The following is a 26,405-nucleotide window of genomic DNA, read 5'->3' as shown; positions in this document are numbered from 1 at the left end:
CTAGTGGAAATTCTGTATGTGGCAGAAGGACACTTTAATGAGATTTCCTTCATTTGATAATCAGGTAACAAGCTTTCCACAGATGCATGCAACAAAGGTAATTATGTAATAAAATATGACATGCAGCCTACTTATAGATAATACTATGCAACAATTTCCACCACCACTACACAGTAATTTGACTTCAGAAGTAGTTTACATTAATCTTTGTTTTGAATGTCAACAGCGCTGTCACACCATCATGGGTATTTCATTATTTTTCCAGTGGTGGAAGAAGTATTAAGAACTTTTACTTTTTACAATTTTTACTAAGTAAAAGTAGCACTATCTCAATATAAAAATACTCCATTACAAGTATAAGTCTTGCATTCAAAATCACATTAGTATTAGCAGCAACATTTACTTAAAGTAACAAAAAAAAGAAACGTATTTTATAAACTGATCATATATATTTCGTATGTAAAATCTCAGTCTGCAAAGTAACCAGTAAATATAGCTGCAAAATAAATGTAGTGGAGTAAATATTTCCCTCTGACATGTAGTGGAGTTGAAGTAGCATAAAAAGTACCTCAAAATTATACTTAAGTTCAGTGCTTGAGTAAATGTACTTATTTACATTTCACCAGTGCCAGAGCATTTTGACTTGTCATAGTGGGAACAGCAAAGGTGTTACCAATAACATTCACAATGGCTCTGTTCTGTCCCAGTGAGCCTTGACAGTGACCCAACATGCACAATACCAGGACTGTGAAACTGAAACAGCTAAATGGAATACAGCCATCATTATTGTTGTTATTTACACCTGTGCTTTTCCTACTGTGACATGACACGTTCTGTAGTGTAGTTTAGTGTAGTGTAGCATTTTTATGCCGATTGTAGCCTGTTCTAACTGTTACGCACAAAAGTCAAGTTATCATTTTCAAATAATATAAAACTATACAGTCTTGATTGTTAGAATAATATTAATGTATACGTCTATAGATTGAAATATGAATAAATATGTGTGTAAAAATCACCATTGTTGGGACAACTTCCATCAGTGTGGATGTCATGTGAGGTTTAGCTAAGGCTGATACCAGTGCTAAACCTTGTCTGACTTTATGTAGGACCAACTTAGGGCCAGCTGTGTTTATACAGTCGGCTGAGAGAAGGCTACATCATGGCCCATACACGGTCCTGCTCTGGCAATCAGACCTTGACCACCCACAGACCTGATTCTTATGTGGGCTGAGTGATAGTGGATTGTGTGGGCCATCACTGGACCAGACCAAATTTGCTATGTGGGTTCTTTTCAGCCAATTTGACTCAAGAACTGCAAATTTCCGTTTGCAGCAAGCAAGAGAGAAGCCTCATCCAAATATCTGCAATGTTACACGATTTTACAACAGGAACACTGAGCCACCAGCCTTTAACATACATAGTGGTAATCTGGCCCATGGTGATAAGAGTCAGAACTGTGTTGCCTTATTGCTGCTGAGGAAAGACAGCACAGAGGTAGCATAGCTATGGAATGAAGGGTATAGTGCTGAAAACATTACTCTGGAGCTGATCCTCTTGTGTCCTGCAGAGAGCTCCAGGACAAGGTGTAATTTCACACGAAGATCAGAGGGGCACAGGCTGCAGTAATTGATACCCTGAAGATTGTGGTTGTGCAATATAGGCTGCTGTACATTGCAGTAATGTAGCTATTCCATGGTCTCCTTCATTATTGGTTTGACTTAAAATAGAGAACAGAGAGCAATAAGGGGCTTTGCTGCTATTAAGAAGTGTTTAATGCCACCAAGGAGAATGATTTCGGGTCACGAGTAATCATCTCTTTAAAAAGTGTTTTAATATAGTGTAACTAACAGCCTGGATGTCAGAGTGTCACTCTGACAAAAGAATGATAATTCCCTTTGGGCGTTATATGTTTTTTTTGCCCTACTTAAACCTTCTATAAAACAAGTTGATTTATTTAGTGAGGCGGCTGGTTGTCTCAGCGCAGAGGTATAATAAATGTATATCATTTAGTAACAGGTACCCTTACCCTTCCATTTTTGTCATGTGCACAGAGCAATTACAGTATGATGTTCACCATTAGCCACCTGGTAGAACCCCTTTAGACTCCCTGTCTCCTTCGTGCACTCTTTGATCGTAGCCTTACCTGCTGGTTTGAAGGATAGAATTTGCTCTACTGTTGATGTGACAAACACAGAGCAGCACTGAGGGAAAATGAAAATGAAGACAGTCACAAGAAAGTCAAAAGGTGACTGGAGAATGTAATGAGAAAAAAAAAGTTTTACCTGGCTGAGCCGAGGTGGCCATTAAGCCTGATTCAGTTTCAACATGTCCACTGCATGTTCTAGTCAGTTGAAACAGGAAGGACACAGAGTGTAAGAGGTTCTGGTGGGAAATAACTCCAACATTGTATATGTTCTAAACATTTATTCAAATAGTAATGTTATAACTTATTATGTGCATTTAAGTGTACCAACCATGCATTCATAAATATGTGTATCAATGTGGAAACTAATAAAGTGGCATTTTCAAGTCTCTAAACAGCATTTCCCAGGTTGTGTTACATCGACTTGGTGTTTAAACAAGCTAGCCCATAATTCCTGCATATTTCTTGGGGACTTAAACAGCAGTTGACGCAGCTCCCCCTTTCTTTTTAGACTGGCCAAGACCAAAGTTAAAAGGACATATCCAGCTGTTTTGGGACAGATGGTTAATTTTACACTGCCAGGCATGTTTTGTCAAGATTTAGGCTACAGTTGCACGGTGCATGTTGAGATATGTTGCATATTTGGTTCATTAAACAAACAGAAAAATCCATGTTTGGCAGCTATAGATTTAGGAAAATGTAGTGTTTTTTGAATGCATGAATTCTTCCTCCACTGATGGCTTCATCCAGGAATTTGACCCCAATAGACCCAGTACATGCCCTGCTGATTCAGGGCTATTTCTTGTGACTGTACAAGGAGTCACATTTAGTTTGAAGTTGCTCTTTTACTGCTGGTTCTTGCTCAGCGTGCTAATGAACTCTTCCACGTCTCAACAGAAAATGCATGAGGGGTGGAGTTAGGCCCACTTGCAGTTCAGTGGCCAATGGAGTGGCCCCAGTATTAACAGCAGTATTTATGAACAGTTGTGCAGCAGATTAGACCAGGACCGGGGAGATGCAACAGCAGGTGAGCAGGTTCAGTTTTCTTTATTACTCTAGTAGCCTCTAGTAAGTTTAAAAGTAGAGCTGTTCAAATAAGGCAACCTTTGCTTTGCATTGTTTATACTGAATTTTTATCAGTTCACTTGCCATGATGCATAAAATGCCCACGAAGAAGAATTTTGAACCAAATTCTCTGACAGCTGCTTAAAAGATAATCTGCAAATGTCACAGCAAAAGGATCAGGATTGGTTAATAAATATCAGACAGCTACTACAATTGAAAAAAATATGGAAGGTCCAGTAGTAACTTCACAGGAAACCTGATACGATCAGTATCATAGGAATCTTATCCAGGTAGTTTTTGCTTTGTCAGCAGGGTATCTTCATCTGGTGGTCAATGTCATGGAGCGTGATCGTTTTGAGTGTCTCTGCATATTCTTTTTGACCTTTCTTGTTTGTTTTTGTGCTTTCAACATTCATTATGGATACTTCTTTAATATGCTTTTGTGAATAACAGCAGTGATGTAAGAGAACGCAAAATACTCAGGGTTTCGCGTGATATTGCAGTTGCAGATGTCGAAGATGATTTCCCAGGTGTCCCTGTTGAGGGCGCTATGCTGCCTGCTGTTAATGCCAGGTTTGTCTATGTAAAATGCATGACCTTTATGCAGGAGTTAAAACCATACCAATAAAAAGTTGAATGACGATTGATAACACTGTTCACATAGTCACGAGTTGAATGTCTCCTCGAGTTGCTTTGCAAAGTGATGAACTGTTATGTTGTTTGGGATGTGTGTGAATATATTCTCTGCCTCCCTCCAGGTTTGCTAGAAGCAACATCTCTGGTGAAAGTAAAGAATCCTGGAGGTATTTCATCTGCCACCTTCTTGCATATTGTAATCTTATTATGATACAAGCTTATCTGTTAAACAGAAATAGACAGTAATAACAAAGTTATATAGCAATTGGGAATTTTTATGGCTGAATTGTACCTTTACTAAAGTTAATGTATAAGTGTATAATTTATTTTGAGACATTAAAGTAGTAAATTAAAGTGCAGCTATTTCTGGAAAGACACTGGCACTCTGCTTTTATTACTATTATATAAAGCGCACTAACTTATTCATACAAATAATAGTTATCTTGTAAACTGTTAAAAAAAGATTTATATCATATTTAATCTGCATTACAATACTATTTTTTTGTCATTGATATAAAACGTGTAGTTATATCTCTATGGGATTTTAAATGCCCCTGCTAATCCTGAAAATTAAAACTAATTTTTGAGTTGAAACTGCAACAGAGACTTTTTTCCTCTCATAAATTCTGTTTCTGTGTTCATCCACAGGGAATCCGTTTAGCATTGGCTCTGCTCAAGCACACGATTTCTTGACTAATTCTCGACCTAAGAGGAACATTGACCCAAAGTGGTACCGAGGCACTCCTGATTTTCAGTCCTACTACCGCTTCTACAACAGTATTGGACACATTGAAGGAGTAAGTTGAGGTTGACTGGAGATTCTTACACATGTGGTTCTACTTGCATTACACTATTCAAGTAAATCCTTCTTTTCATTTCCTCTCTGATATATTTCTGTGTTTCTCAATTAGCTCTATGAGATTGACAGGATCAGGATGTTGTATCAGCAGATGCGTCACTTGGAGCTGACCTATGGCCCAGATGCCTCAAGTTACCAAAATGTCATGGGTGTACTGACTACCACTGTAGCGCCAACTACTACCACTCAGCCTCCTCCACATCCCACCACCCCTGCTCCTACACCAGACCCTCTGGAGAATGCTCAGAGGGTCTATCTGTGCAACCCCAAAGATCCACTGTGCAAACCTCAGATCGTCTACCTGCCAACAGGGGCTGTTGCAGTACTGTGTGACCCACGACTCAACCCCGCCTGCAGACCCAAAACAGAGGAGGAGATAAAAGCTGCTGCTCCTCCCCAGCTAACCCCGGCTCCATCTGCTCCCAAAAAGTCTGTCCCACCACCCCCCCCTGCCATCACTGTTAAAGGTATAGAGTATGACTGTGACCCATACTGGGACCCTGACTGCCTCATCGATCACCCTCCCCGCCCTATCCAGGACACATCCGAACCAGCCACCCCTGCTGAAGAGAAAGTGGTGAAAGAGGAAGTAGCAAAAGCCAAGGAAAGTGTCCCAGCAGCACCAGCCACCCAGAAAACCCCCAACCCTTACTTTGACCCTTATGATTTCAAACGTGACCTTTATGACCCCTTTCGTTATGCCGACCCAGCTCCCGAACAGTAAAAACAAAGTTTTTAAGAAACTATAGCCTTCTATGCAGACTGTAAGTAAGACTACAAAATGAAATCACAAGACCAAACCAAGGCAGGACTTAATCCAATCGATGCGAATCATCAAATGTTTTACAGGACAGACATGTAAACAATGCTTTTATGCTCATAGTTTTTCCACATGACAAACCACACTATTACTTTGCTGTATGTTTGTATGGGTGTTTATAAGATATGCACAATAAACCTTTGTATGGAATAAAAACAATAACAAATAATAAAAATGTATTGACAAATGGTAATAAATATGTGTGACTTTATATATAATTTTAGTGTGTTATTCTGTGGCATTTGTATAGGTTTGAAAACAAAAAAGGAAATATGCCTCATTCTCTGCAACCTGCTTTTCCACATTTATTTGACAGCTACAGTTCATTACAGTTCATTTTTACATAAAAAAACATGTAAATGAATCTGACATTTATTTGACAGCTACAGTTCATTACAGTTCATTTTTACATAAAAAAAACATGTAAATGAATCCGACATTTATTTGACAGCTATAGTTACTTTGAAGATTATGATTTTTCTTAATATACATATGATCATTCTTCCACCACTCCTGCCAACAAATAGGTTACAGTGGAAAGTTGTAGCTGAACAAAACCCATCAAATAATGAGAAATTCTCCAGGAAAATATAATATGTGCCAGTAGAGGGCGATAATACTCTACTTTAAAGGTTGTGCGGCCAACCGCCGAGGAAGAAATCGCAGCGGAGTAAACTCTGTCTTCCAGCATCATCAGTCTGTCCAACACCACTTCTCTTCAGACTTAACGGGCACGAAACTGGATTCTATTGTCGTCTGTCTACTTAAATCTAACATCTGATATCAGGTAATTTACTATGCCTCCATAACTGTGTTGCTTTTAAATGTGTCAGTAAACGGCACAGAGTAAAGCAGAAAGGCTCGGGCGTTGGTTTGCGATGCTACCGTTAGTCGCTTATTATAACAGTAGGCCCGCCGGGTGCCATGGAGATTAACATGCTAACACGGCTAAGCTAGCTGTCAGCACTGACAGTGTAGCCGTTAATTAGATTATAAAAATGTCAGTAGAAAGCCTTCTTAACATGGAGCATTCACTAAATTAGCGACTTATAATGAAGAAACACAAGGTGAAATGAACACAATAGCTAGTTTAGATATTTTATCTGTAGTTAGTTGGTATGACAGTGGGTGGAGTGGTGTTGGAACTGTTATGGACACTCAAGATACAAATTTAATTATTAAGACATTATCAAGACAGTTTGTAGCTGGTGTGTGTAAGTTATATGCTGTCATGACTAGCTAGCTACACCATTATTTAAAACACTGCTAGCTCAGGAGAATCAGGATCATAAACTAAGAATATTTATTTTTAGGATAAAATTATAACCGAGGGAGTCATAATTCCCTAGCCTATAGCTTATATTTAGTTTTTATATTTTTGGAATAATACACCCTCTCAGTCACTTGTGGTTAGCGGTGACATTATGGAGAAAACAGATAAAGAGAACATTGTTATCAACAGCTGGCCGGTGTGCACATGTTACCAGTATGACAGGCCCAGGGCTACCGTGTAATCCTACACAGCTACTGGTCCAAACATCACAGTATTGCTGCACTGATGTGTGTAGTTTGCATTCTGGAAAAGCTGATTTTGTTAAGTCACAAGGCAAAGCACAACTTCCTTAACAAAAAGACATTTTTTGTTGCTGTAGAATGTCTTTAACGAATGACCTGGCAGTTGTTGAATATATCTTTCTCACTTACCCACCTTTTTGATGTGTTTAAGACCAGTCAAAGCAAGCCAGAAAAAGCTTCCTTCTACTTACAATTAAAATGTCAAAGCAATTAAAGTGTTTCTACATGTTTAAGATAAAATTGCATCAAATAGAGAAGGGCTGCGACCAATCATTATTTTCATTATCAATTAATCTGCTGATTTCTTTCTCACTTAATCCATTAATCGTTTTATCTGTAAAATCTCATTCCTTATTTTACCCAACCAACAGTCCAAAACTCAAAGATATTTAATTTACTAGAGTGTTTGGCATTTTTTGCTTGAAAAATTACTAAACAGTTAATTGATTATCAAAATAGTTGTCAAACTTCAAGGATCCCTTACACCCCCACCACCACCACACACACACACACACACACACACACACACACACACACACACTGTCTTCATGTTTTGTCAAAGTACAGGAACTCTTGTCGAGTGTATTGCTATTTGTTAGTTGCAGCCTCACTAAACACCCTGTAAGTATTTACATTCAGACTTTTAGTTGAGGCTTATTATGAGTGAAGCAAATAAATGAACTGAAATTAAATAACTCATAAAAATTAAAAGGGAAAAAACAAGAGCAAGGAGAGAAGTATTTCTTGAAGAGTCTCTTCATTGTCCTGTAACATCTTCTCTTCCTCCTGCAGCATGTCTGACAAGAGTGAGCTGAAAGCTGAACTGGAGAGGAAGAAACAACGCATCGCTCAGATTCGAGAGGAGAAAAAGAGAAAAGAAGAGGAGAAGAAAAAGAAGGATGTAAGCGGTAGAAACAACAACTTCAGCACCTCTAATTTCACGTACCGCAGAACAACCTGCCAGGCTGCTGCTTTGTTTTTAGCTTGTTCTGTACTCTGTAGGGAGACTCAAAGCGTGGAGTCGAGGCGGGCGGTGGCTCTTCTGGCCATGAAGACTCTGACCTGGAGAGGAAGAGGAGGGAGGCGGAGGCTCTGCTTCAGAGTGTTGGCATCACCCCTGACATACACCATGGTAAACACACATGCTTCTATTGCATGCTTCTATTTTTATCATTCACCCTCCATATCTCCCATCATGCGCTGGTTGTTTGCTCTTGATGGATTAGCAGTTTTTATAAATGTCACCTCTAACTTTACTGTCTGGCTTGGTTTCCATCACTGCCCCCCCCCCCCCCACACACACACACAATATCTGAACATTTTATATAACTGTTGTGCATGACACCTAAACCTGCCTGCCATTTATTTTCATTCTCTCTCTTCTCTCCCCTTTGTCTGTCCTTTTGTGTTTTGTCCTACTTACTGCATGCAAACTCATTCACTCCCTCACTCATTGACACACTTCCATACCTCACTGCCTCCCTCACTTTCTCACTCACTCTCCCTCACTCGCTCACCCACCCATTGACGTACACACTTACAAACACAAACGTGCACTCACAGCTCAGCCCCTGAGGGTAGTAACAGAAGATACCTGTCTGTTTCACTACCTAGTCCCCGCCCCCATGTCTCCCTCCAACAAATCAGTGGGCAGCGATGCAGGAAGCCAAGATTCTGGGGATGGAAACGCAGGACCAAGGTCTGTGTGTGAGACAGAGAGAGAGATGGGGATTGGTTGTTTTAAGGTCATTTTTATGTGATGTTGGGTTGTACCTGCATGCCAAGTGTATGTATGTGTGTGTGTGTGTGTGTGTGTGTATTAACATGGTAAATATACCTAATGAATTCTGACATGTCTCCTCTTTGCCTTTTCACCGGCACGCTGATGTTTCTCAATTAACACGCACTCTGTTCTTCTTCTCTCTCTGTCTTTCTTCTTCTCTGTTTGCTGTCTTTCCCATTTTTAACATCTCTTAAATGGCTCACGTTTTGCCCGTGTTCTGCGTTTGGTTTCATCCTCTTGTTTTCCTCTTTCTTTCTGTCTGTCTGTCTTGTCTTTCTCTTACTAACACCGTCTGGTGGTTTGGCTGTATAAGGACATTGCATTGGGATCCTGACCCCTCTACTCTGCAACTCCACTCCGACTCTGAGCTCATGGGGTACTGCTCCTCCTCTCTCCTTTAGCTTGTCTTCCAGCTGTATTTTTTGTGGTTTCATCTTAGATTTGTCTAAATGTGTTAATATGATGTCTGTACATCATTATTTATGTCTCTACATGTAAAATTTGCATTCAGCTCTGCTTTGTACTGCAAACCTGTGTTTGTGTGTGCTTATTTCCACAATGGTATATGTGTGTGTAGACGTGGAGCTATGAGGCTGGGCATGTCCAAAGTGACCCAGGTGGACTTCGTCCCGAAGGAAATGGTGTCCTACTCCAAAGAAACACAGACACCAACCGAGGTACCGACACACACCGATCAAAAAGCAGGTAAACAAGCATAGACACAAACATGTTTTCCCAACCTTTTACCATGGCTGAATCAAAACTGAATGAAAACTAAAACAAATCTGTGTGTGTGTCTTTCAGATGAGGAAGAGGATGAGGAGATAACTACTCCCCCACCAGCAGAGGACACCCAGGAGGAGAAAGATGAACAGGGTGAACAGCAGGAGGAGGGTGAGGACAGACATTTGTAACATGTAAACTTTTTAAAGTGCGGCTGGCTGTTAATGGCTTAGCTGTTAATTTATGGATACTAATAACTGTGGCAGGCAATCAACTGTGCTTAACTGTTGTGCTTTTTTACTCTTACCATACCAGATTTTTGCTTTAAGTAATGATTTTGAGCTAATTTCTATCTAGAAATGTAGTACAATATAACAAATGGGAAATCTATCCAGCAATATATTACTAGTAATCACGATCTAGTATTGTTGCTTTTTTCATATTGAATTATCTGCGTATAGACACCCCCAAAGAGCTGACAGAAGAAGAGAAGCTGCAGGTCCTGCACTCTGGGGAGTTCTTGTCATTTTTCGAGCGAGGCAGCAGAATTGTGGAGAGAGCTCTGGCGGAGCAGGTGGATGTCTGCTTCGACTACAGCGGCAGAGATCTAGAAGATAAGGAGGGGTGAGGCACATGAAAAAAACTTTGTGTATATGTTGTAGACAGACGTTAAATAATTCACAGATGGATAGGCAGGGTTGATATTTTTTTTTTTGTTATTTTTTGCTCCCTCCCAGTGACTTGCAGGCAGGTGCAAAGCTGGTTCTCAACAGACAGTTTGCAGATGAGCGCTGGACTAAAAACAGAGTGGTCACCTGTCTCGACTGGTCTCCTCAGGTGGGTCAGAACACTGACTCAGGGGCTTTAGTTATGCTGTCTAATCTTTAGGCCTAACCTTCTTCCCTGTATGTTGATTCTAAGCGACAGAGAGCTTGTGTGTGTACAGTTGGACTGACTGAAAATCAACTGTGAATACTATGTTGATTCATTTGTGAATCTTAAATGACTCTTGCCTGCTTCTCTGCATCTAAAAATGCTTCCATGTTCCTCTCAGTATCCAGAGCTGCTGGTGGCCTCATATAACAACAACGAGGATACTCCCCATGAGCCAGATGGAGTGGCACTGGTCTGGAACATGAAGTACAAGAAGGGCACACCCGAGTACATCTTCCACTGCCAGGTAAGGAAAGAATTCACATGCAATTGTCCTACAAACCACTGGCATAAAGACATTCTCTTTAAGAAAGTTTATATGACAAAATTTATTATTTTAAGCTTAATTCAACCAAATATTTAGGCAGAAGCAGATATATTTAAATTGTATTATTTTCTTCCTCCAGTCAGAGGTGATGTCAGCCGGGTTTGCAAAGTTTCACCCCAACCTGGTGGTGGGTGGGACGTACTCCGGACAGATTGTCTTATGGGACAACAGGAGCAACAAGCGCACCCCTGTTCAGAGAACTCCCCTGTCTGCAGCTGCACACACAGTAATGCACTGGAGCTCACAGACCTTTATGTCTGCACACACTCACTAACTACCTAAGTTCTTCTAATATTTCTCCACCTGTTTACATCTGGCTGACTTTTCTTGGTAAGCGTATGTTGTCTAACTCCTCTGACTGTGCTCCGCTGTGTTCAGCACCCGGTCTACTGTGTGAATGTGGTAGGAACCCAAAACGCTAACAACCTGATCAGCATTTCCACTGATGGCAAAATGTGCTCCTGGAGCCTCGACATGCTCTCGCAGCCACAGGTACGTTGAACTTGTATGGATGATGTACAGACATGCTGTCAGCTGGTTTGTCAGAGAGTCTGAGGCTGTGTGTGTTTTCCCTGCAGGACAGTCTGGAGCTGGTATTCAAACAGAGCAAAGCGGTGGCTGTCACCTCCATGGCCTTTCCTCTGGGCGACGTGAACAACTTTGTGGTGGGGAGCGAGGACGGCTCTGTGTACACAGCCTGTCGCCACGGGAGGTGAGTGCTCTTTGACCTCTGTCCTCATTAGCACCATATGTCTTTCTAAGGACAGATTTTAGTTTGGTTTACAGCCAGGATGTGAAAGCAACACTGTGACTTCCAGGAAATGCTGAAAAAGCCTTTGGGGGAAAGAGGGTAATTAGTAGAAGTCCTCACAGTTATTTTTACGTGTGTGTCACAGTAAGGCGGGTATCACTGAGGTGTTTGAGGGCCATCATGGTCCGGTGACCGGGCTGAGCTGTCACAGTGCTGGGGGACCTGTTGACTTCTCTCATCTCTTCATCTCCTCCTCTTTTGACTGGACTGTAAAACTCTGGAGTACTAAGGTAAGACATTTACAGTCACACACAAGCTATTATACTATTAGATGCACTATTAGTCATGTTTCACATTCAACATTAATCAATTTCTCCCTCGGTTCTTCTGTTCAGAGTACCCGTCCATTGTACTCGTTCGAGGACAGTTGTGACTACGTCTATGATGCGATGTGGTCTCCAACACACCCTGCCCTGTTTGCTTGTGTGGATCTAGCTGGACGCCTGGACCTGTGGAACCTCAACAATGACACAGAAGTATGCACACCCACACTGCATTGAAACCTGAGACTGTAATTTCACCCTTTAAAGGAATAGTTTGACATTTTGGGAGAAAACCAAAGTGTAAAATACATATTTACTGGAATTTTATGAGAGTGGTATCAATCTTCTCTTCTAACTCTCGAGAAAGTGAAAAGGCGTATTTCCCAAAATGTCCTTCAAGTACAGATAAATCATAGCTAAAGCTAAAATTCCTATTATTCCATGTGAACATGTGATTGTGTGTTTTTTTAGGTTCCCACCGCCAGTGTGTGTGTGGAGGGGGCTCCAGCACTGAACCGTGTGAGATGGGCTCACTCTGGCAAAGAGATTGCCACTGGGGACTCAGAGGGACAGGTGCAGGTCTACGATGTAGGGGAGGTGAGATGTCATCCCATTTCACTATGATGCTTTGATTATTTCTGAATGGGATTTACAGTCCTTCAGTTACGCTACTGAATACAAATGATATTGGTCCATGTCAGAGTCTAGATATTCAGGTGTTGATCTTCTGATGCTTTTTGGCATCACTCTCTCCCAACTCTTGCTTGACATGCTGTTGGATGCGTTGTCCTTTTGTCTTTCTGCAGCAAATCTGCGTGCCTAAGGCTGATGAGTGGACGCGCTTCGTCAGGACGCTGGCTGAGATCAATGAGAACCGAGATGAAGCTGAGGAACTGGCCAACGTCTGATGTTACAAAACCCATAACTGCTCATAAATTTCTCTCCAGTATACTACGCACCTATAACACACTACACAACACTGGCTTCCAGCTTTTCCACCTACTACAACATGAATTGGCCTGAGGAGATGTGCAGAGCTAGAAGGGATAGAAAAGACGGCCTGAGACAAGTTTTAGATGTGTTTTTAAATGTGTCTTTAAGAGTTTTCGAGTATTTGTAGGAACAACGAATGTCAGGTGTAGCAGTAGTAGTACAGAAACCACAGTGGTTGAAAGTGACAGAGGAATACAGGGAAGTGATTTTCAGCACAGATGTGGCTATCCACTCTAAACTTCTAGCTTTGATAACATCCTCAGGGCTCCAGAAACTGCTCTTCTCCTAAGGCCTCGACCAACTCAGCCCTTTTTTTAAATATGCAAACCTTTGTACTTGCACCTTTTTATTACCATTTGAGTCTTTTTACATGTTTTAATATTTTCCGGACACACTTGCGCACATGGCTGGCTCTGTTTGAGTGAAAAAAAGAAAATCTGACATATCATCATCATATCCTCTTTATCCTCAGCAGCACTTGAATTTGATGACTAAAACAGCTAATGTGTTTATACATGCACACTCTTGCCTGTGCAGAAGTGTGTCATTCTTACATTTTAACCACTACAATATTTAATATTTATTCTGGTGGTTGCACTTATTTAAATATTTTGTGTATTATTTAAAAAAATGCTGCTTTGTACTAAGAGCTTGAGTAGTACATTCCCAAAATTATCACTACAAGCTTTTTAACCAGGCAAAATCCATTACTATACTTGCCTTGAATTTATTGACACTAGTAGTTAAAAGGAGATGTTTTTTTTCTGTACCAAAGGTTGTTTTATACTCCGTACCTGTGTAATGAGTAGTAGAAAACAGTTTCCAGACTAAAACTGCATAAAGTTTTAAATGGAGGTGTAAAGCTGAGGTTGGAAACTATTTTTTACCACAGAACATGAATTGATTTTCCTTTTCCATCCAATTTTTCATTCCTTCCAGGATGCAGCAGTCCGACCTCATCAGGCTGGTAAAAATAAAGAAATTCAGCTTCAAATGCTTTCTCTTTAATGTTTAAAATGAGCTAAAGATAGACTGTAGCAACCATATTTGATATAACATGCACAAGATCAGTATTCTGCATAGACTAATTGTACTGTACTCTTTCCTGTTACTGTTCCTGATATAGCTGATGGTTGCACTTTTCCATTGGAATAAAGCTCAAGACTTAGTTAAAATTAAAACCATATGGATGATTTATTTCAATAAAATACAATGATTGAATTCAGATACATTTAATTTATTAATACCTAATTCTCTGCTCATGATTCTTGTTTTATCAAGAAAACACTTAATTGAAAAGTTCTGTACATCAGTAAGAGTGATTCTCAGAAACCAGGACCAAAGGCCCCATGCTGCCATAACATTACAGTTACTGTATAATTATGCTGACTGAATGTTACTGAGATTTGTCTTGTAACATTTTCTTCACTGCTTCCTGTCAATGTGCTGTCTCAGTACAGTTATACAATATGTACAGTATGTAGCCTCCTGTGAGGATCAGTCGAGAGTGAAGCCCCGCACACCATGCTGACCAATCTAATATTTTCTATGCCTGCTGTCGAATAAGAGAAGTCCTACTCACACTGAGTATCAGACAGAAAATAGAATAAAAATCATATCAGCTACTAATGAGAGAAAGAGAGAGAGAGAGGAGTGCCCGAGGCTCCGTTTTACACAAATGCTGGAGAGAAGAACACAAAAGATGAAGATGCCAGGAGCGTACAGCCACTAAAGATACAACACAGTCAGCGCTCTGGTCCCGATGCTGTCTGCTCTGTTACATCCACAGCTGCAGCCAGCTGTCCACCTCCACCACTGGCCGGGGACCAGTGGAGCACACCTTCATCCTGGAGAGAGTAACCGGGCTGGCATTGTTTGTTCCTAAGTTAATGGCCCCTATTTGTGGAGTGTTTTATAACTGTGTGTGTTTTGTTTGTGTATCTATCTAAGTGTCTGGCTCCTGGTAGAGGAGGAGAGGGATGACAAAGTGATATGGAGATTCAGACCTCTAGGGGGCCTGAGCCGGCGTGACAGTGACTGGCTCTGGGTGATGTATGGAAACCACACCGGAGGACTTGAATTTGGGAAGGTGAAGACCAAATTTGTTCTCCACTCCGGCAAAGGTAGCTGCGGCCAGGCGGTAGCCTCCGACGTGGTCCGTGTTAATGGGAGGAAGCTCTGAGATGCGAGACTTGGGTGTGGGCTCAGATCCTGTCGGACGACTGCAGAGAGGAGGACAGGAGTGATCATTACACAAACATGATGGCATTTTTGATATATTAATGAAGGGGAAGAAATTATGTTTTCTGCATTTATAGTTACATTTATATAAATGTATGTTATGACATAAGCCCTTTTCGTTTTATTAGAAGTAAATGTAATTAAATGCTACTTTTCAGAGGAGTCATGATGGACAAAAGGACAGTAGTGTACCGTGATGTCAACTTGTGAAGTCGCACCTCAAGACACTGCCGTTGAGTTAGTCTCCTAACACATTTGCCTATCTTTAGTGCAACAGACATCATCCGAGCATGTAAGTGGTTCATCTCACCACAAAACAAATAAAATGCAAACAAAATATTTGGTAAACCTTTGGTATGTCCAGAATAGTGAGACAGGTATGATAAAAAGGTACTAAGAAATTCTTTTCTTTTTTTTTTTGCAAAAAAATTAAATAAAAATATAGCATCAAGAGACAATTTAAGAGTTATATTTTCTGTCTCTAAAGCCAAATGTTCTGTATTTCCATACTGGCCATGAATCCTACTAGTGCATCCTCACATGTGCTTCCCCAACCTCTCTACCAGTCTACTTTTCAGCTTCATTTGGTACAAAAGGCAACAAAAAAGTCACTTAAATGCTCACTGTCCATTTAACAAAAACGAAGATCAACTTACTGTCCTCCAAAGTCAATGTACAACCACCGCTGTAAGAGCTCATAAGTCACCAGAGTCACACCAAACTGAGGAGAAGACCGGCACATACGAGCTGGAGAAAAGAGAGAGGCACGATTCAACACAGTTTAAATGCAAAAACAAACTGAGACACACTGTGTCTATGCATGCAGGAGTACACAAACACACACCTCCAGCTCCCTTCCACAAAGCCCGGAACCCTTCCTCTCTCATAATCTTCCTGAAGCAATCGATGACTCCTGTGTAAGTGGTCTGTCCTGCCCTCGCTGCAACTTGCAGACGTGTCTTGATAACATCAGCAGGCGTCACGAGGGAGGCTGCAGGGATACCTGGGAAATACATTTACAAAGAAGTCAGATGATGCATGTTACTTCAAAGCGTGTACAAAAGGGATCTCCATGACTTAAAAGTCACTAATAATAACCAATTGCTTGTTTATTAGCATTTCTTGATTCCGCTTGCAGCTTTGGTGTCAATCGAATGGTATGCATTTCGCTCATGCAGTATTTCATAAAATACAGTGCAGGTGAATGGTTGGATCGTGTTCTGAATAAGCACTGACTGACTGCTTCTGGGTCATAATCTGAGGTTACCTGCAATCGCTCCAGCAGTGAGAAGCTGCAGAGCTCCCAGCCTGCCCTGTTCGTCAGCTAGCTGGGTCTTAAGGTGGGCATAAGCGGGGAAATAGATGGCTGAGAAGGGGATGTCTCTCAGGAAACATGCTTTAGCACCCTAGACAGACACACAAAGAACAGACAGATGTATGAGACTGTGCTTGGGAGTAGACTATGAAAGAGTGAGGCAAAGAGAAAGAGTGCATAAATGCCAGATAGAGTGAGTGCCAGGAAATTAAATTGGGGTCTTATTCACACAATGAGAAAAATAAACACTTTACTACCCGTGCAACCATCATCGGGCAGCTGGAGACAAGACTGTGGTACATTCAAAGACACATTACCTTGTAGAGGCCAAAGAAGCCCAGGTCACGGACCACGCTGAGCGCACTGACTCGAGGTCCAGTGGTGATCTCTCCTGCCACCTGAAGACGAATCTTCACAATCTCCAGAGGGTTGGTAAAGATCACCTGAGAGCCTCCAGCCTAGATAAATGGGGAGAAGAAGAGCTTGTTCACACATTCACGTTAAAAGAAAATCACTGCTCCTGCATCTCACATGTACGCAGCTGAGGGATGGGAGCCAAGTCTTGCTCATGAGAAGTATCAAAAGTAAAAATTAAATCCTGATCAATCATTTACTTTGCCATTTCCTCGGACGGTAAGGTGTTCTGGGCCAATGTGTGTAAAGATGAACAATGCTATCAAAAACAAAAACAGAAAAAAAACATGTTGCATTGGACAATGACAATTTAACTCAGGATGCAATTTAGCAATGCAGTCCACTATCAGTTACGTCATTTGGAACTCAGCAAGCAAGTTAATACAACCAATAAACAGACTGCATGCATTAGTTACTTTTTAATGGCCTTTACAATTAAGCAGGCACACACCCTTGGGTAAGTGACTGCATCTGCATTTTGTTCTTATCTAGTGTTCATTTATGCATTCACAAAACAAATGGAGCGGAAGTGTTTGGGACATGGTACTTACACAGCCACCAGCCATAATCTCAGCAAATAAAGGAATTGTGTCGTCTTTTTCGGTGAACTTGTCTCTTACAAAGTCATTCACCTGTGGGACACAAGCAGGCATGAGACCAAAGACAATTCAGAGTAATGCTATCAGTCAATCAGTGTCATCTAGTCTTTGTAAATTTACTCTAATGTGATCTCTTTATATTCTTTTATTTATATATATATATATATATATATATATATATATATATATATATATATATATATATATTTATTTTTTTTTATTTTTTTAAAGCTTCTAAGTATTTTTCATCTTGTGGAACCCTTTTGTTTTAATTAATTAAATTTTCAAGTGTCGTGTAGGATTTCACTGTCAATATGCAGTAAACTTTGGTGAAGATGCTCCTATAAAAGAAATCATTATTACCAACGTAACATAACAGGTGTGTATGCAAAGTCAATATGGAGTGGAGGAGGAGGATTATGCATTGTATGTGTGAGGGGAGGTACTCACTGTGAGTTTGATAGCCTTCTCAGGTGCAACACCTATAAGCTGAGGAACCAGACCTGTGGGGCATCATGGGGGATTAAGTGACAGGAGAATCTCATTTCATTAGTATTACTGGGCAAAAAGGAGCAACAGAGGAGAAATCAAAAGGAAATAAGACATGAGGTCAAAAACATGAAGGTGGAAACCAACAGAGACAGGCTGAGCTTTTACTAATGATATGAAAGATGAGGAAGCTTGAGAGAGGAAAGGAAGAACGCATAAAAGCTGATCACAATAGGATCACTTGTAATTAGTATGATGCAACACAGCCCAAACTAACAGTACAGCAATAGAAATTCCGTTATTAGTAGACAAAAAGGGATGCTGCATCACTTAAACAACAAAAAATAGAAAATATTTGAATTGATTTAACAAAAAAAGGTTGTCATTTTAAAATGCTCCGAGAATCTTTGGCTCATATTTAAAGTGTGGTGATGAAAGAGAACTTCAGCTGAGCAAATATATATATCTTTTACATTTAAACAGGGCAGCCCCACACAGTCTTCAACAAGCTAACTGCAATTCTATGACAACAGATACTGTATGTGTTCAAGAAATGAATGGCTAACACAGCTAAGATGAATTAACAAAATTAAAGACAGGACACTATAAACCAAATCACTGGTGTTGTGCCTGCAGACAGGGGATAATACAGCCGCTATTTTAAAGCTCTGCCTTTCTGGCCTACCTCTGTAGAAGCCGAAGAAGCCCTCGTAGCGAAGCACCTTCTTAGCACAATCAAAGCTGTTCTTGTACATCAGCTCTCCAACAAAGGATCCTGTGGACCTCTGGTTCTGCATACGAGTCTTCACCAAGTCGATCGGGTACACAGCTGTCGCTCCCGTAGCTATGTAAACACACACACACACACAAACTCAGACTAAATACTATCCATCAAATTAGATATATATCGGATGCTGCTGTGTCTCCATCACACAGCCATCTGTCTCTGGCCACAGCATTACTCACCTCCAGCAATGGAGCCCAGGGTGAACCTGTAGGCCGACTCTGCAACTTGGAGCCACACAGGCCTGGAACTGTCCCCATGGGCCTGATGGAAAACCACATAGGGGACCATGGTGAATATGTATTATGAAAAATTGTTTGATGATGTCAATGATGCCATCACTGTAAATTGTTCTTGTTTCTCATGCATGACAAAATCCTGCTTTCATGGAGGGAATATAGAATGTGCGATACATTAGATTTACTTATTCATGAAAAAGGAGTTGCACACACAGACTGCCACAAGCATCCTACCTGTTTTTGGGTTTCAGCCAGGTGGTAGGGCAGACATCCTTCCTCTAACGGAGCTATCCTCTCAATATCAGTAAGATTCAGGCGCCTGATACACAGATGTTTATTTCCCTGTTATTTACATCACTTCATCATACAGAGCTTAATATTTTTCAGTAAATATCAGTAAAGTATAAATGGTGAAAGGTGAATTTAAGGATTTCGGCCTGACAGATTTTATCATAGACTTTAACAGAGTAGCAGAGTGAGTGTTTACCCAGAAGGGGAGTGCAGGCCTGATAACTGGTACAAGATGTCAATTTCCATGGGAGTGATCTGACCAAACTTGTTGGCAGCATGAACAAACTCTTCTGCAGAGAGACATGGGAGAATTGCCTTTTACAACAACGTGGACATTCCTGACACACTCATGCAACATCTTAGCTGAAAGGCAAAGATACAACATCACAGTAATGTAACAATCTACGCACCTTTGGTCACGAGTGTGTCCTTCCGGGTGCCGGCCAGTGTGCTGTAGATCTTGCGTATCAGCTCCATGTTGTTCAGGAGGGAGTTGAAGGCATTGAAGTAGGAGAAGCTGACCATGTGAGAGGTGCTGCCACCTGCAGCCTGGTAGAAGAAAGGCAGAGCACATCAGGTACTGGTTTTCTTTTTTAAATATATATTAAACTCTTAATGAGAAAGCCAAGATGTACAGGTGCAAATATAACTCAATACTGCCTTTTGTAAATTTAAACTGTAACTTTTTTTATTTATTTCTTTTATCGCAAGGGCTAAGGAGTATCCCTTTACTCCCTTAATTTAATTGTCATATTGTACTGTCATATTATTTTAGGCTTGTGCCTTAATAATTTAGCTCTTGACAGTATAGATATATTTCAAAAAGATAAAAAAAAAAAAAAAAAAAAAGGTACAGAAACCTTATTCCTACAAAGCAAATATTAGCAGGATATCTTAATTTTATGTGACAACAATCTCAGGTAAATTGGGATAGCACCTCTGTGTTAACCACCACATTTAGCCCTGTTAAGAAGTGTCGGGAGATTACAGTGGGAATGTGTGGAAATACCTATCACAAGAGAACACTGAAGAGCCTAAGCAAAGCTTAAAAGATTACTAAAATTAGAAATGCACCAGGCCCAAGTTGAAAATGACCAGTATTGTCCTTTAAGACTAATAACCCTGGATGCAAATCAGATGAGGATTTACCTCTGCTGAGTGTGTACATTTTCATAACCCACAGGTCAGAGTTGATTATATCGCCACTAGTCAGTGATCAAAACATAAGTATTGTTTTTCATATTTTAGGGCAAAGTGAAAATGTTTTGTCCCAATTAGGAATATTAACAGTTTGCTACTCCAAAAGTGGGAGATGTTGTAGCCTTGTAAAAACTGAAATGAGTAACCTTGCAGCTATGAAAATTAATTTAGAACTGTGGTTATCTGAAAATAACACTCATGCTCCTGTCAATCAGAACTGAATATTCTCTGTGGCCTTAGTGAAAAATCAGACACATTACTGTCAGTAAGCTCTCCGTGCACACACAAACACTCACTGAGACAAGGTTCTCCTCCACAAAGGGTGTAAGCATGTGGTGTCTGATGGTGGCCATAATGTCACTGAAATCCATGGCAGAGATGACACCATTCTTGCCTTTGTCCTTCTGGGCAAACGCCTGGCGTGCATGCTCCAACTGCAGCTCCTAAAAAACATGACACCACAAGGCTGAGTGTAAATATAGTCAAGTGAAAGACAAAGGGAAAAAAAGAGGGAGAGACTGATCTGTGTGTAAAATCGGCGTACCTGCAGGAACTGGGTGAACTCGAGGTAGCTGAGGTGTTTCTTGTTGTCGTGTCCAAAGTGCAGACGGATGAACTCACAGTCCCAGTTGAAGGGAATGTGGTGGTGCACTGTGGTCTGGCTGAAGATGTCCCGCACATTCTCTGCAGCACAAATACACATAAATACATATTCAAGAAAGGAATCAATCAATCTTCCAGACAAATTTCTTAAACAGTAGTTAAGATAAGAACGAAAGCAGAAGTAGGAAGGAAAGAAAACAGTGCATGAGAGTGATTGTGTAATAACTTAGACCGAGGAGTAATCTGGTTAACAATGTCATGTTAGGAATTTTTTTGTGCACAGTGCACCGCAGGAAAATGTGTAAATTGTTCTGATGACACAGAACACAAACACATCAGGGATGGATTCAGTGCACTGCAATTAAACTAGAGAAATTCCTTTAAAAAACTGATGGTTGAAAATATTTTACACAGTGTACAGTGCTATATTTTTATTGTCTTTTTTTGAATTCATTGAAATCATGTGAACTGAACTCAAAGCTCATGCGAAAATACAAAAAACACACTGGCCCGTACCGAAGGAAATGGCTCCAGTTCCAGTCTTGTCAAACAGCTGGAAGGCTACAATGAAGAGAGTGTCAGGTGCACACAACACCGATTCAAATGCAAGAAACTCCTGGAACGAGATCAGCCTGCCGTTGTGGGTGTATAAGAGAAAAAAAAGAAGATATATTGTTAAACACATCAAAGATTATGGAATAAAGCCAAGATCAGATCATACAGTACTGCTTAAAGGACCAGTTCACCGAAATCACACACAAAACATTTTCTCTGTTCCTGGGAACAGTTTTCAACATTTTTTACCTTTGGTATAAAAAGATTGCTATATGCAAACATATACTGTAAAATGTTTTCGTGTAAACTGAAAAGTTCAGACAGCAAATGAAATGACCTACAGCTGACAAATAAACTTTTTATTTCGGGGGAAAGAAACAAATTTGTCACTAAGTTTTTCTGAACAGACCTAAACACTAAGTCACATGAACAGCAGAGTGTGTGTGTAATTTGTGCACGTATGACTGCATACACAAACAGTCTGGGAAATGGGAGTCATTGGCGGTTTTATCTTATCTGTAAGTAGCTATAATGGCAAGTACTGATCAGACATGCCTCAATCAACTGTCAATTAGTGATGATAAGCTGTGTGCAAGTATGTGTTCATGCGCACTGTTTCTGTGTGAGTACGTACCCGTCCTTTGTGGTGTCAGCCACAGCAGCAATGAGCTGTACAGTTTTGGGGTTGTGGTGGATCTGTGTGTGTAGTCCTAGATACTTCTGGACAAAGTCTCCTGGGGTCATGAACCTCTCTCCATCCTTGTCCACTACACTGGCATACTGAGGGTAGAAACAATAATTAACATCAGCGTGGATACCTAACTAGGTGCTAACTTCTTTTCTCTTAACCCCAAATGAACTAACCAATGGTGACTTTATTTAATAAACAATTACAACAATTGCTTGCCTGTACCCCTCCAGTTATCTCTAAGTTGTGTGCACCATTTACATAACCAAGAGTTAATCCATCTCAATAGCATTTAGCTTTACATTAGCTGTTATCAACGGTTTTGTTAACCCTCACAGTGCCCTAGCTAATGCCTTGTTTAGTCAGTGTTCAGAGGCATGAGTGTGGAGCATGACAAGTACATGGCTTGGAGTGAAACACAGGTCAGCAGTACTACACTGTATACTGTAGGCTCTTTCTTACTAGTTAAAATCTAGTGTTACAAGCTGTGAACATTATAAAGGTGACACCACTGATCTTTCAGTGCTATTCTAACTTTGTTAAGAGGTAATTGATCTTGCAGTTGTGGCATGACCCGTCAGAATTACACCAGCCCACACTTGTTTTTGGCTTGAGCTTCTGACATATTTGACGAATGTATATCAGCGTACCGAAAACTGCTCGCCGACATGACAATCACACATTGGGTCACACACTCGCCATGCAAAAGACAGTAGAGCAAGGTGAAGGTTAACCAAATCCAATCTTATTGCAGTCACTCGTGATAGCTCATGATCATACACAGACCAGTGTACATGCAATAGCCTTTACTCTGACTCAAAATGTTTTTCAATACATAACATGAGCACTGGCGTGACACAGTGCTCTCTAATCCGTTAATGGACATGGACACACAGGTCTTTGCTTGTGCTGTACTGGAGACAGTGAAACAAAAACTCTGATGAAAGTCTGATGCTCTCCCGACAGCCACCCAGGATCTCCCTCTCTCCACCACATTTCCTTAACATGTCATGATGATCAAAGCAGTCCGAGATTGAGAAAGGCAGATATTAAACATTTCTCTTGCAGTACTGAAGCAAAACAACCACTCCACTCACAACAGCTGCTGCTGCTGACTCAACAAGTATGAACCACAATTATGTTTAAGCTTCAATTCTGTCAGAAAAAAACCCCCAATAATGTTAGGCTAATTGATGAATATGATCACTGAGAATTTATTCATTCACAGTTATTGGTGCTTTAATGTAACATCAGCAGTCTGTGCTGGACCTTTAACTGTGGCTAATGCTGTAATTTAAACCCCATGACAAACTCACAAGCTCATTCACCAAAACAGTCCTAGGTGAGCTGTTTTCTACATACAGAGCTGTTCCTCACGTACATATGGTGGATATGTACAAGATGGGCACACATATTACTATATCTATGCATAAGGTGACAATGACCAAAGAATCATTTGAAAGTGATCTGTGCAAACCTTACCTTCTGGAAGATTGCTTTCAGCTCACTTGGGTCCCCGCGTTTGGTAGATTGCACCTAAAACAATACACAATAAAATAACATTATGACATTGCTCGACAATGCAAATATGCATTTTTACATTTCCAAAAAAGCTGCAGAGTAAAGCAAGTTCTGCAGGCGGTGTACTTGACATAACATGAAGCAAAACAAGCAAGCTGCTTTGGGTTTATGTCTCCTTGAAACGTCCACTGCTGTGAAGGAGAAACAACCCACTGCGACAGACATGGCACACAATCACATAGAAACGACTAACTTACACCCTGGCGTACCGTCAAGTTGCGCAAGTTAGGCAGCTAGCTAAACAATCGACCATCCAATAAGCCAAACCTCTACACAAGCTCAAACAAACGATACAACTGGGTAGCCGGCTAGCAAGCATGAACTACTCATAGGAAGAGGACACAAACCGTTGCAATGACATGTTAAGCTTTAAATCGGCAAAATGCGAGAGGACGAGAGTAAATTGACCAAAAGTCGACTGCTGTGAAAAGATGCGACTTCAGCTAGCGTTAATGAATTCATCACGACAGTATTAGCAGTATGTTTAGTATTATCTCGCTAACTTGGTTGTGGATGTCTCATCAAGGCCAGCAGCTAGCGGCTGTAGCATCACTGGGCGGCTAGCCCAGTGATGCTAGCCGTTAGCCGTTAGCCTCAGAGTACACCACATCCGAGACACCCTTCCCGGACAGGACCAGGAAGTCTAGCTTTGATAATTCCTACACAAGAAAACGAGCATAAAACATGCAGACATGTTAGAGTAGAGCTTTGAAAATCGCTAAGAGAGCGATGCCGAAGTCACCTTGACCGCCATGCTGGTTTGACGTCACATACAATGTGAGCGAGCAAGGCGCAGCGCACGCGATCGGACGTGTAGTCGTCGGAAAATGAAAACGAAACCGCGCAGCCTTTCAAAAATACACACCGATAAAAGAGTTAGCCAATAAATGTAATATCTAAACAATTATTCAATAAATTTTCATCAAATTACTTGAGAGTAATAATATTAAAGGTTTTGTCAAAGATACTATAACCTTCTAAACCGTCTCTAGTTCCTTCTGTATCCTATACCTCATACGTAAACGCGCGCGTGCACTCACACTCACACTCACACACACACACACACACACACAATACCGTTACTATTACTACTACTGCTGTTGCTATTTCTACTACAGCTACATACACAAACACAAGGAAACGCATAGGCAGCCAGTTAAATCTGGATAACTTAGTAAAACCCTGAACATGGACTTTTTAGTCAAGTCCTCAATCAATCATCCAGTCCTGCTCTGTCTGAGAGACATGTCCCATATAGGATGTGTGAAAGATGAAAACAGACCCATATGTTCCTGGTTGTCTTGCAGAAGCAGAACTCAGTGGGAAAGATGGAGAGAAGGCAGTCAAAACAACAAAATGAAAACAAAGTAGGACAGAAAGGAATATTTACATCATTTTAGATCACATTCTGCCATAAGCCATGTACAGTATAGGCCCATTGTTGACTTTCATAGTGCTATACATTTCTTACTGAAATTCAACTGTAGAGGACAAATAGGTGAGTCAGAACAAATCATTATAGTTACAGCTGTAATATTTATTAAGCATGTAATCATTAATGTGACTGGGCCTTTTTCATGGAAAATATTTTGACATGTCAAGGTAATAAAAGCACAGGTGTAAATAATATGATTATCAATGGCTGCATTTCATTTCACTGCTGCTGTTTCAGGGTCCTTTTATTGGTCATGACTCACTGTCGTGGTTTACTTGGACACTTGAATAGAACAGAGCCATCATTAGAGTTATTATTTACATCTGTGGTTTCCCCACTATGACAGTCAAAATGTCTGCTGTGAAAAAGCCCTATTGTGCCAATGGACTCTTCTTTTTCTTACCTCTATCCCTCAATCCATACTGACTTTGTTCCAACATCCAGTAGATGTAGCAATTGTTTATTTTTGTGCTGACAAATGTTTTCACTTTTAATTTATTTAACACTAGTGGATGAGAGCTTATCTCATGACCTTGGTGAGGTGTCCATATGTGATCTCAACAGTGTTTGCTGTCACTGATAAGGCACTGACCTATTGCAGTACCTCAGCTACCTGCACTACAGCACTAGACATGGCCTTTGTTATGTAACTTTGTTTAACAATCTCAGCAATGTCCTATATAGAGGTGTTCTAAGGTATGTTTGGTTTCAGAGGGGGGATGGGAGGGTGGGGTTGAAGTTGGAGTCCAGAGACCTCAACCAGGCTTAAGATTGAAAGCTGTCCCATGTATTTCTTTATACTGTATATGTACAGTATGAAAAACAACCATCATGCTTTGTTTATACTGGCAGCCTAAGAAAAGATAATACTGTCTTAATTTGTGTATTATTAATGCCTATGGAACAATAGTAAAGTTTTTGCAACTTCAACCACATGAATTGCAATATTCATGCTGGTATCATAACCCTTTTACTGGCAGTTGTGGCGACATCGACGTTATCTTGTTGTTTGTTTTCTGGGTTCTGAATTTTCTCACAC

At 40.6% G+C, this 26,405-nt stretch overlaps 3 protein-coding genes across 8 annotated transcripts; 2 read left to right on the top strand and 1 right to left on the bottom strand.

Moving 5' to 3' along the window:
• The first annotated feature begins 3,061 nt into the window (after positions 1-3,061).
• Positions 3,062-5,716, top strand: and3 (actinodin3). Of its 2 annotated transcripts, none has more exons than XM_044219536.1 (5): positions 3,062-3,170; positions 3,712-3,781; positions 3,967-4,011; positions 4,493-4,641; positions 4,756-5,716. In XM_044219536.1, exons 1-5 carry the CDS (start codon positions 3,159-3,161, stop codon positions 5,425-5,427), a joined length of 948 nt encoding a protein of 315 aa, XP_044075471.1. In that variant the 5' UTR covers positions 3,062-3,158; the 3' UTR covers positions 5,428-5,716. The 2 variants fall into 2 exon arrangements, with proteins under 2 accessions (XP_044075471.1, XP_044075472.1); XM_044219537.1 differs by having other exon boundaries at positions 3,147-3,170; positions 3,662-3,781.
• Positions 5,717-6,183: 467 nt separating this feature from the next.
• LOC122886816 (dynein, cytoplasmic 1, intermediate chain 2a-like) lies at positions 6,184-14,113 on the top strand. Of its 4 annotated transcripts, none has more exons than XM_044219516.1 (17): positions 6,184-6,310; positions 7,891-7,999; positions 8,101-8,230; positions 8,713-8,797; positions 9,195-9,257; positions 9,459-9,586; positions 9,686-9,775; positions 10,066-10,228; positions 10,342-10,441; positions 10,659-10,784; positions 10,945-11,091; positions 11,244-11,357; positions 11,444-11,577; positions 11,762-11,906; positions 12,012-12,152; positions 12,411-12,536; positions 12,746-14,113. In XM_044219516.1, the coding sequence occupies exons 2-17, from the start codon at positions 7,892-7,894 to the stop codon at positions 12,845-12,847; spliced, it is 1,902 nt and encodes a 633-aa protein (XP_044075451.1). In that variant the 5' UTR covers positions 6,184-6,310; position 7,891; the 3' UTR covers positions 12,848-14,113. The 4 variants fall into 4 exon arrangements, with proteins under 4 accessions (XP_044075451.1, XP_044075450.1, XP_044075453.1 ...); XM_044219515.1 differs by having other exon boundaries at positions 8,662-8,797; XM_044219518.1 differs by lacking the exon at positions 9,195-9,257.
• LOC122886815 (calcium-binding mitochondrial carrier protein Aralar1-like) lies at positions 14,102-24,781 on the bottom strand. Of its 2 annotated transcripts, none has more exons than XM_044219513.1 (18): positions 24,674-24,781; positions 23,833-23,886; positions 22,297-22,442; positions 21,624-21,739; positions 21,049-21,188; positions 20,801-20,947; positions 19,715-19,853; positions 19,501-19,594; positions 19,248-19,332; positions 18,957-19,038; positions 18,676-18,834; positions 17,952-18,004; positions 17,454-17,534; positions 16,806-16,946; positions 16,441-16,579; positions 16,018-16,176; positions 15,830-15,920; positions 14,102-15,154 (listed from the first exon to the last, which is right to left on the bottom strand). In XM_044219513.1, the coding sequence occupies exons 1-18, from the start codon at positions 24,683-24,685 to the stop codon at positions 14,941-14,943; spliced, it is 2,052 nt and encodes a 683-aa protein (XP_044075448.1). In that variant the 5' UTR covers positions 24,686-24,781; the 3' UTR covers positions 14,102-14,940. The 2 variants fall into 2 exon arrangements, with proteins under 2 accessions (XP_044075448.1, XP_044075449.1); XM_044219514.1 differs by lacking the exon at positions 24,674-24,781 and adding an exon at positions 24,279-24,606.
• Positions 24,782-26,405: the final 1,624 nt, after the last annotated feature.

Source organism: Siniperca chuatsi, linkage group LG13 (genome assembly GCF_020085105.1).
Source record: "Siniperca chuatsi isolate FFG_IHB_CAS linkage group LG13, ASM2008510v1, whole genome shotgun sequence".
Classification (NCBI taxonomy): domain Eukaryota; kingdom Metazoa; phylum Chordata; class Actinopteri; order Centrarchiformes; family Sinipercidae; genus Siniperca; species Siniperca chuatsi.
Note: the sequence above shows the minus strand (reverse complement) of the source record. Positions and strands in the feature narration are given on the sequence as shown.

Bases quoted from the DNA above. Each gene is read 5' to 3' on its own strand.
- and3 (XM_044219536.1), top strand. The intron at 4,012-4,492 runs GTATTTCATCTG...GTTCATCCACAG, and splicing joins GAAAGTAAAGAATCCTGGAG to GGAATCCGTTTAGCATTGGC. The intron at 4,642-4,755 runs GTAAGTTGAGGT...TTTCTCAATTAG, and splicing joins GTATTGGACACATTGAAGGA to CTCTATGAGATTGACAGGAT.
- LOC122886816 (XM_044219515.1), top strand. From the start codon at position 7,892: ATGTCTGACAAGAGTGAGCTGAAAGCTGAACTGGAGAGGAAGAAACAA. The intron at 8,000-8,100 runs GTAAGCGGTAGA...TGTACTCTGTAG, and splicing joins AGGAGAAGAAAAAGAAGGAT to GGAGACTCAAAGCGTGGAGT. The intron at 12,153-12,410 runs GTATGCACACCC...GTGTTTTTTTAG, and splicing joins ACCTCAACAATGACACAGAA to GTTCCCACCGCCAGTGTGTG.
- LOC122886815 (XM_044219513.1), bottom strand. The intron at 19,854-20,800 runs GTGAGTGTTTGT...TTCTTCTACCAG, and splicing joins TGGAGGAGAACCTTGTCTCA to GCTGCAGGTGGCAGCACCTC. The intron at 18,835-18,956 runs GTGAGTAATGCT...GTGTTTACATAG, and splicing joins CCTGGGCTCCATTGCTGGAG to CTACGGGAGCGACAGCTGTG.